Source organism: Scaptodrosophila lebanonensis, unplaced genomic scaffold (assembly GCF_003285725.1).
Source record: "Scaptodrosophila lebanonensis strain 11010-0011.00,11010-0021.00 unplaced genomic scaffold, SlebRS2 tig00001410-arrow-pilon, whole genome shotgun sequence".
Lineage (NCBI taxonomy): Eukaryota > Metazoa > Arthropoda > Insecta > Diptera > Drosophilidae > Scaptodrosophila > Scaptodrosophila lebanonensis.
The window spans coordinates 929,930-940,899 of NW_022060738.1; the positions used below are offsets into that span (position 1 = coordinate 929,930).

At 42.9% G+C, this 10,970-nt stretch overlaps 1 protein-coding gene across 1 annotated transcript in view; it reads left to right on the forward strand.

Moving 5' to 3' along the window:
• LOC115630733 (alpha-N-acetylgalactosaminidase) overlaps nucleotides 1-8,490 on the forward strand; it is a 51,536-nt gene extending 43,046 nt beyond the window's left edge. The window contains exons 4-5 of the mRNA XM_030527387.1: nucleotides 4,978-5,340; nucleotides 8,374-8,490. Of these exons, the coding sequence (XP_030383247.1) occupies nucleotides 4,978-5,340; nucleotides 8,374-8,490 (480 nt within the window). The remainder of the gene's footprint in view (nucleotides 1-4,977; nucleotides 5,341-8,373) is intronic.
• Nucleotides 8,491-10,970: the final 2,480 nt, after the last annotated feature.

Sequence of the window (10,970 nt, forward strand, 5' to 3'; positions counted from 1 at the left end):
TCGCACCATCTCCCGATATATCAATTGCAGTACCTGGGGTGATAGTCCCCATCTGGTGTCATTTCTGTCCAGGATAACTTCCAAGTATTTAGCATTATTGCTAAAAGTAAAACCCACCCCGTTTATCGTTGGCACAGTAAGTTTCGGTATTTTGTACTTTCGTATGAAAGGTACAAGCTCAGTTTTAAAGGGATTTACCCCTCAGCCGCTAGAGGATGCCCTTCCTCTGCAGATGACCGTCACATCGTCCGCATACGCTATGACGTCGTAACCATCTGCCGCCATTCGCTGTAACAGCTGATTTACTACTAACAGCCAGAGTAGCGGGGATAAGACCCCACCTTGTGGGGGTGGAAAGACCCCCGAGTTTGCCACCCTGCTAGTGAACAGTTGGCCGATAAGGTCAATCAGAGATCCTTCCACTTAAAGCTCTTCCGTAGGTCGTATGATCGCTTATGGTAAAATATTGCTGAAAGCGCCCCCAATGTCTAGGAAGGCTACTAGGGCGTATTCCTTAGTAAAGAGCGAATTTTCTATTTTGGACACAAGAGCGTGGAGTCATGCTGGGAATTTGATAGCAGTGTCGGGTTAATGGTTTCTTTAAGATAAGCTTCTAGTAGTCTCTCAAGTGTTTTAAGCAAAAAAGGGGACACACTGATTGGCCTAAAGTCCTTCGGTTTAACATGCGATATTTTCCGAGCTTTGAGAATGAACACCACCTTTATCTCCCTCCAGCTGATTGGGATGAGGTTGACATTCAGGCAGCCCCTAAACATTACCTGAAGCCACGACATTATTTGCTTTAAAGAGAGTTGGAGTTGGGCAGGTATAATACCGTCCGGTCCAGGGGATTTATAGGGCTTAAAATATTTAATGGCTTAAGTTATGCGTTTTTCAGTGACTATTCTATCTATCAGATACCTTGGAACTGTACGTGGAGAAAGAGGTTATATGTTACTGGGACAATCAGTGCACCCCAGAAAATAGGTGCTTGTTAGTAGGTCCAGTGACTCGTAGTCCATGAAGTGCGGTTGGCCTTCCTAATAGCCGTTTTGTACACGGCAAGTTCTCGTTTATATTTAGACCAGCTAGATTCTGTGTTTTCGAATCTGGCTTTGTTAAATTGCTGCCTGCTATTGATTCTTAGTGTATCTAGATCAGGGGCCCACCAAGGGGCTTACGACCTTCCCTGAGGGCAATCTTTGGACAGGCCATGTTGAGCGCATCGACGCATGATTAAGTAAAATTAGTGACCATGTTATCAAGGTCCTCCCCAGTATCATGTTCCATAACCGGTGACGGGGGGAAATTTTTGGATAGCAGTCTGAGGTAATACCCCAATTGGTGGTTTTAGGATTAATAATCTTAACGGGAGCCGGTACCCTAGCTTGAATTGGATGAGTCGATAATCCGAGAAAGAGTGATCTCTCAAGATTTTCCATGTTAGTATCCTATCACTGAGAAGGTCAGACGCCAGTGTTACGTCTAACACATCGATTCGATTCTTGGTTATGAAGGTGAGGTCGTTCCCTATGGTACATATTAGTAGATTAGTACTTATTATGTAGTCATATAGAGACTCACCCCTATCGTTGATATCAGTGCTACCCCATAGGGTATGGTGAGCGTTGGCGTCCCCTCCAAGTATTACGCATAGTCTTTTTCGTCTACTGTCATGAACTAGGGATTTCAGCAGTGGTGGTGGTGGAGTGCCTTGGTGATCGTGGGGCCTAATAATGACGCAATTCTTATCTCGGCTTCTCCCATTTGTCTTTGTCGTTGGTATTTAGACTGACTGATGTTATGTCAGCAACGCTGTATTGCGAGAGTAAGATAGCATTGACTTGTTTCTTTGCTAGGATACATGACCGCTGCTTACCACAACTAACAAGATAAGCTGTGATAAGCCAAGACCCCGGATAGTATTATTACTTACCCATGATTTCTGTATTAGGACAATGTCAACTTCGCCTGTTACTAGACGAAGCTGTAAGGCAGCGCTTGCTGTCTTACTATGGTGCAGGTTGATTTTGACGACCTGCACCATGGAAACGTCCTTCGCTCTCCTCCGTAAGCGTCGCATGCGCTTCCTCGTTGGCGTCATCGAGGAGCTCATGCTCAGTATAGAGCCGACCTAGCGTCGCCCGGTAGTCCGAATCGGTTGAGATGTCATCGTGCAGATTCGCATTGGGGTTATCCACGTCGATGTTCATCTCTTCCTAGCTTCCGGTTTATTGGTGTCACTGTTCTCCGCCAGTTTGCAGATCCGAAATGGTCTTTGTATGCATTGAGACTAATGTGACTGAAGCCAAAGTTGACCGGTCCTTCGTCTCTGCTGCGTTGCTCAAGGCAGTCGTTGTTTAACAACATTCCGACTTGCATAGTGCCTTTATTTGTGGCTTCGACACAGATGACCCTCCAGCCTTGTGTATCCAGGTTTGGATTACAAAGTTGGAGAATTTTCAGCACGTCCGCCGGCGCAGTCGGGTTTCCCGGTATCCACGCGCGTGCTCTAGGGCGGGAGGATATATCCTTGGAATCGACCACTTCCAACTTGGCTCCCGGATACGCCTCTCCTACCTTCTCGATCGCCATTTTATATAATGAAACTGACCGCTCGTCTTCGCACGCGATCCGTTTCACATAGCCCTGGAACCACCCCGCATCAGTGCAGCGGGGGAGAGGGCCTGGATTCGCCAATAAGACTTGCAATGTGACCATGGTGAGTTCCGCTAGAACCTATCGCCACTGATGTTTGGGGATCCTGCCGTCCTCATTGTTGCGGTCGATGACTCCAATGACTTTGCGTCCTTTGGCCACCTTCGCAAACGATCGCAACCACGAATTCCCCTAGGTCTTTTATTTTTTCGACCCCGTATTTGAGTCATCCTCCGTTGATCGCTTTCGCTTGGCTGGCTGGTTGATTTCGTAATTAAGTGTAAAAGTAGGTAGCACCCGCCTTGCCCATTTAACAACCTCGCGGAATTTGGAGGGCGTTTCCTCTAATGCCTGTCTTGCCTCAATAGGCTCATCATGCCAGAAGCCATGCCTAAGAATGCCTAAGAATGCGGGCTGCCGTGCGTCGTTCGTTGGAACCGATTTTTTTCGGGTCTGGCCGTGGCTGATTAGCCGACCTATTCTTCACCGGTTACCCTTTGGTTGTAACGACGCACAGCTGCCAGCTACGCAACGCGTCGTCACGATGCCGATGAGTAGTTTTAAGTAGGTGTAAGTAGTTGTAAGTTGAAGAGAGTTTTAAGGTAGTTCTGTTGGAGATGCCGATGAGTAGTTTTAAGTAGGTGTAAGTAGTTGTAAGTTGAAGAGAGTTTTAAGGTAGTTCTGTTGGAGAGGCAAACGAACGCGCATTGAAGCGCACCCTTCTATTTGATTTGGAGAAATAAAACACAAAGCATCATATTTCAGTGGTAGCTGCGGGCTCACTTTATTTCTGGGGAACCAAACCAAGAATTTTGTAGCGACTCTGGCCGACGAGTATACCCGGGCCAGAGCAACGTTACAAGTGGCGCCCGAGCAGGGACTGTGAAGTTACAGGTGGCGTCGACAGGAGGCCAAACGCGAGGGGTGGCAGCGCTGCCACCCAGCTGCTACACATCTGCATTTCGATTATGGCGCGATGCTAACAAAATTTGAAAACACCATCAATCGGGCCGTTCGACCCTTTGGGGAAAGGGGGAGGAGTAACGACGCACAGCTGCCAGCTACGCAACGCGTCGTCACGATGCCGATGAGTAGTTTTAAGTAGGTGTAAGTAATTGTAAGTTGAAGAGAGTTTTGAGTTAGTTCTGTTGGAGAGGCAATCGAACGCGCATTGAAGCGCACCCTCCTATTTGATTTGGAGAAATAAAACACAAAGCATCATAATTGAGTGGTAACTGCGGGCTCGCTTTATTTCTGGGGAACCAAACCAAGAATTTTGCAGCGACTCTGGCCGACGAGTATACCCGGGCCAGAGCAACGTTACATGGTTTATCCTTGCCGGTCCGCCGTGATCCAGCCCTCACCTCTAACAATGACCAGATACCTTTGCCAGACATCGCAGCTATTGAGGAGGTGTGGCCGTGGTACCTGACCTTAGCTGGACACCGTTTACCGACAACGCACGGGACAATTGTAGTGCCATTTCCAGTCGGCACCCTCTGGGAGGGTTCAGCTGGAAGTTTTTTGCCAACTAACATTATACTTTCTAAACCCTTTTATAATAGCAAATATCACTTCTCTCCGTATTATTTTATACTTCTTACATTTGAATTCACCAAACTGTAATTTAAACTCTAATGCATCAGTACGAAAATACCAATAAACAGTTTTTAACCAACTCTTGAAGAAGAACCACTGTCTATCGCGTACAAGTTCTTGGTTAGCTGTCAATTGCATTTCAGTTTGTGTTTGAACTAATTCGCACACCGCTCAGATCTGAAGTTTCATGTTGGCAAGGAGAACGCTCCTTGACACAACAAAACAGACAGCGCCTAACAATTACATATATGTGCATAGATCTACTTTCAAACAATTTATTTTCCACTACTTAAATCTAAACTTCAAACATTCTTAATAGCTACTTAAATTTAGTTTCTTATTTGAGATGGTACGTCTTGCGGCACTACGATTCATGGATTCACATTCAGTTCCCCTCAAAACTACGTCTTAACCAAGCAACGCTTCCATTTCCTTCCCTTACCTTTACCCCTGCCTTCTCTCGCATTAAATCGTTAATAAAACCTTTAGCGGAATATCTTACTTGGGTTTTCAACGGGTGGTCCGGACTGTGCTCAAAGTCGAGAACATTAGTTGGTGGCCTTATACTAGCTTTACTGAGAAAGATGTAGCAAAGTAAATTGAAAATTGAGAACAATAAAAATTTTCACCAAAACCGAAGCAGGTATTTATTCTGTTCCAAAATATAGATAATCATTTTTGTTTAAATTTACTATATATTTGTATTTTTTTCTATTTCAGTTAATTATTGGAAACTTTGGCCTTAGCTACGAACAGGCAAAAACGCAATTCGCTATTTGGGCTATTTTAGCTGCTCCACTTTTGATGTCCGTAGACTTGAGAACTATACGACCAGAGTTTAAAGCAATTTTGCAAAATAGAAAAGTTATTTCTGTGGATCAAGATCCATTAGGAGTACAGGGTCGACGGATATACAAACACAAAGGAATTGAAATTTGGTCAAAGCCTTTAAGTCCAATATATCATCATTTTTACTCGTATGCAATTGCTTTTATAAATAGACGGACAGATGGTACACCATCAGATGTAGCGGTGACGTTAAAAGAGCTGGGTCTTGCTAGCTTAAACGGATATAGAGTTGAGGTGAGTATAGCCCAATAAAAAATCTAGAACAAATGAGAGCGAATATTGTATATAATTTTGTATTTAATATGTTAAGTTTAATCGAGCGGGCACAACTTTTAAATGCATAACAAGTCCAATAAAAACAAGTGAGGAAGCTAAAGCTGGGTCCCGACTTTGAAATACTTTGTACATAAGTTTAAGGTAATTAGAGAAATTCAAACAAGAGAGAACGAGGGAATTTTTTTATTTTCCTTTTTTACGCTTCGGGTAAATGCTATAAAAATTAAGAAAATTAAAAAAAAAATTTGCTCGTTTTTATCTCTGTCGGTATTCGAACTCAGGGTATATAATTGCATATTTACATAGCAATTGCATCTATGTGAGTGTATGCATGTCTATTCGTGTATGTGTGATCATCTTTGCAGTCAACCAAAGCACCAACATCAACAAAAGCTGTGGGCAGTACGTGAACAGCAAATATATTTAAATATAACAAAATATAACAATTATAGTCCCTGAGATCCAGGTGTTCATACAGACGGACGGACGGACAGACAGACATAGATCGACTCGTCTTGTTATGCTGATCAAGAATACATCTACTTTGCATTTTCACAAAGACAAATTACTTGTATACCATGTGTTCTCGAAAGCAGAGCCTCGTATCGAGCATCATTACGAGGTATTTTAGTGCGCGCTTCGACTCCACCGTTGTGCTGCCGACAGTTATGCGCGCAGTTTCAACCGTTTTCCGGCTACTGACCAGGACCGCCGCCGTTTTTTTTGGGAGCCAGCATCAGCCCAGCAGCGCTGACCCAGTTTGGGACTACACCAATCGCTGCATTGCAGGTCGTCTCAACGTCTCGCAGCTCCTAGCTACTGTAACTAGCGCCACGTCGTCTGACAATCCAATAATATGGACCACCTTGGTAGACGCAGCCGCAGGACGCCATCGTACATCACATTCCACAGGAGTTGCCCCAGCACGGAGCCTTGGGGCATGCCCCGGGATATGTGATACGTGCGTGTTCCCTCGTCGATGCCATAGCGCAGCGTTGTCCCGTCAAAATAGCTCTGCACTATTACGAAAAGGTACGGCGGGATGGAGAAATTCTTCAAGGCCATCAGGATCCGGCCCCATTCAGCTGAATTAGGCGAGTAGGCAGTATTTTTTGTTGCCTCCCTTCCAGCGTCACTGGCTATGTTGACACCTGATTGATGGCATCTACCGTGGATCGAGCCTTGCGGAAGCCGAATTGGTTGGGTGAAAGTCCTCCGGACCTTTCCAGCGCCACATTTAATCTGTCACTAATGAGCTTCTCCAATATCTTGCCCATGGTGTCCAAGAGACAGATTGGCCTGTAGGACGATGCATCCTGATGAGGCTTGTGTAGGAGGATAAGCCTTTGCGTCTGCCATTTGTCTGGAAATACACCTTCGCGAATGCATTGATTGTACAAATCCACGAATGCTGATGGGTAGAACTCTGTTTGGGATAAATCAGGGCCGGGCGGTGTAGTCGGCTTAAGTCTACGAGCGGCTGCTGACAGCTCCTCGATCGTCACCATGTCAATCGTAGGCTGCCCAAGTCAAGCAGGAATTCACTTGGCACTACGGATTGACCGCGTGGGAATAGCACCTCGACTATGCGGTCTAGGGACTGTGCGTCCGTCGGTACTGAGGATGCATTCTGGCCCAGACGCTTAAACAGAATCTGGTAGGCTTTGCCCCATGGGTCATGCTGGGCAGAGTCACACAACTCCAAGAAGCAGCGCTTCTTGCTGTCTTTTATAAATCTCTTTAGGGCCCTCCTTTTTTGCAGGTAAGCCCCCTGAAGTTCATGGGCCTCCGGTGATTCTCTAGAGCGTTGATAAATCCGACTGGTTCTGAGGCAGGCTCTGCGCGCCTCAACAATTTGTTCGCTCCACCAGATCGCTAGACCGGCTTCTTCAACCCTAGCTGATACTAGGCAGTACCAGTGGCCCAGAGGTCCTCCAGTGCAGCTGCGAAGACTCGAGTGTTAAGCGATTCGCTGCGGAACATCCTGATAGAGGGAATGTTCATACGTTGCTGGCTGGTCCCCACTCCAATCTCGCAGAGAATGTCCTCGTGTTTACTTGCCAAATAGTCCAGACCTAAGCAACAGGTGCAGGATCGCAGCAGTGCGTTGCTGACAAACGTCTATGCAGTTATGTGTGTATTTGTGTGTGTCTGTGTATGTCTCGCAAAGCATTAACAACAACAACAGCTGCGGCCACTGCTTGCCCATACATACGTATTCGGCTACAACTTCCTGTTAAATCGGCCTATCATGATAAAACTTGGCACACGGACTCATAATCACTAACTGGGTGTATTATTCGAGTTTTAATGAAAAATTCCAAGAAACACAGGAATTGTGGGAAATCACTAATTGCCATGGTGAGGAGGAAGGGAGGGAAATTAAAAAATACACATTTTCTGCGTATTCACATAAGGCATCTGGGACTAAAACTTGGTGTCCCTAGGTCTTATAGTTTCCGAAATATAGGTGATTATACAAAAGGCGTTACGGAAACCCCCCAAAAAAAATTAAAAAATAAAACAAACCCTTATAACGTACGCACATAAGGCAACTTTGTGAAAAAACTTATTTTTTTATAGTCGCTGAGATCCAGGTATTCATACGGACAGACAGACAGACAGGGCTAGAACGACTCGTCTTGTCATGCTGATCAAGAATATATATTCTTTGTGGGGTCTGCCACGCCGTCTTCTGTCTGTTACATTTTTCACACAAATTTAAAGCGGGAAAAATTATACAAAAAAACCCATAAGCATGATTAGATTAAAATAATAAATTTAAATGAAAATTCTTAAATTATACACGAATAAAAACGAACGAATTTTATTGTTATTACAATTATTACTTAGCTAGTTTTAATGACTTTATTTAGTAAGTACAGCTTATGCAAGTTTTATTTTATCTTATGTTACTACGTCACGTTAACTTGTATTCTTATAAAACGATCCGTGGTGAATTTACCAAATAAAAATCTCTCCTATTTTCAGGATCTTTACGAAAATGTGGACTATGGTATATTATATCCAAACACAAAAATTAAAGTGAAAGTCAATCCTTCAGGAGTGGTAATGCTGAGAGCTGAAGTTCAATTTTCATTTCTTTGATATATGCATAAAATATTACACATTGTTGAAAAGAAAATAAAGAAAAATGACCATTATTTTATAATTCGTAGCTAAATGACATTAAATGCACTTACCTAATTAAGAAGAATTGGTCGGTACCATAAGTACATATTGATAATAACGCAGATTCTATTACTGCCTATTATTATGGATAGATTGACCCGGTGGACCGTTGATGGCAATCCTACATGCATCCTTCATCGAGTCTAAGGTGTATGCGAGTAAGTATTTGGCTCTATAGGTATAGAATGCTAGGCAGTGGCTTACAATATGATCGGACTTTTCGCATTTCCTACATCTGTCCTCAGCTGTGATGCCCATCTTCTTGTTATGGGCAGCTACTAGGCAGTGACCTGACATTACGCCTGTGATAAGTCTGCACTCATTTCTCTGGAGTTGCAGGAGGAATTGGATGAGTTTATGGTGACTTCCCTTGCACATCGTGTGCGCTGTTCTGCAATTGGTTGTGTTTATCCACTCTTCTCCTGCCTTAGTCCATGCCTTATGCTTCCACCTGCTGTGGATCGTTTTTGGTGGTATCGGTAGGTAGTTTATATATGTCTGGGCAAGATTTATTCATTGCTTAGAAGAGTGTCTGCCATCTCATTGGTCTCAATGCCTCCTTTTTACTGACACATAGTCAAAGGCTTTGCGCAGTCTTTTTCGCAAATAGACGAGCGTGTATGTCCAGCGGAGTAACTCCGAGTAACATCTCTAAGTTACTCCGGTTGCAGTTAAGGCTGTTGCCATTGTTAAGTCTGCTTTGGGCCTTCACTCTCATGCCGACCTTACTTGACACATACACACATTTGAAATATAAATTCACATTCATTAGAGATGTAAGCGGTTAGTCCGGCCGGTTCTGGAAATCCACCACAGCAGCAGCCGTTTCCCGTACGACCGTTGGAGCTGCGAACGTATTAAGTAAGTCACTGTTTAAAATGAAACTTTATCCACAGTCAAACTAATGTGCATGTTAAATATATGTAAAGAAAGCGTATCAGTATTTCGGTTTACCAACATTGTGACACTCAGGAATATACATTGGTGACTGTGTGAATAGTGGCTTGCTATACAGCTCACAACTATTCTTTTTAACCAGATGTCGCAACCAAATTTCGAAACATTTTTGGGAGAACAAAAAGAAAACAAACTACTGCTTCAATTTCCAAATTCATTCTAAGTTTTTTCCTGAAATTCCATCAGTATTTATACAATTTTTGTCGTATTTACTAGTTTTTTCTTATGTACTAATAATTTAATATTTGACTCTTTCTTATTCTCTAAACATTGTACTTACTCTAATTTTACATTTTTTGTCTTATTCTATCCTAATCGTATCAAGTGGTTTTCCCCTCCATATGTATTGGAAGCCTTTCTTATCTAGTGCACCCTTAAACCTGTCGCTCCATATGTATATGCATTCCTTGCTACCCACAATGCGTTGGCCTGTAGCGCTGCTGCATGCGGCTTATTCTGTTACTGCTTGTGTTGCCTATGCTAATTCCTGAGCTCTTGTTCATTTTTGTGAACATCTTGCACAGGGCAAACCTTATAGTCGCTGCCTACTAAGACTATGTTCACCTTTGTGAACATGACTTTGAAATGACCAAAAACGGTGTTACAAGATCTAAACAGCTCCCCTTGAAATAATTAAAGAATTTATCGACACCGAAAGTTTTCATTAATCATTAAAATACTATATTTACATAAATATAAATTTCACAAAACTAATATACTCTTTTAGCCTTTTGCTTTTACAGCAATGTCCATCTGTCCGGCCGTCTGTATGAACGCAAGGATCTCTAAACAGTACAGTTAATTGTATTTTTTATTCACCCCTTACTCTTCCCCTATTGCTCATTTTGCGTAACACCGTTTATATAATCACCTATATCTCGGATACCTTGAGAGCTAGATACTAAATTGTAGTCCAAGATGCGTTATATGAGTTCGCAGCACATGTGTATTTCAGAGTCTTTCTCCTTCCCCCACTCTTCCGACAACTTCTACTCATGTACATAGTGCTTAAAGGCTCAACTATTTGAGTTGGTGGCTTCTTAAATTGTGTATCTTAATTTGGTTCATTGACGAACAAAATTGGCCTTGCGCGGCAAATTATACATTTAAAATAGAAATCGTTCGTGTTTTAATTGTCGGCGGTTATACAGAAGAACGTAGCTATATCTACTCGGCTCCCGTCAGCCTCGACTTTGAAACACTATGTACATATGTGTAGTAGTTAAAAATATTGAAAACAATTAGAAAAATGAATAAAAAAGTACAAGTTGGTTATTGATTTCTTTTTTGTTTAACAATTTTTATTTATGGGTGGCCAGCAGCACAAATGTACCATATTCCACGTGTGGGACACTCAAGCTAACCACATGATTGGACATGAACATTATGTTTACACATGTGAATAATTATTACAATATGAACTTAAACAGTACATATAA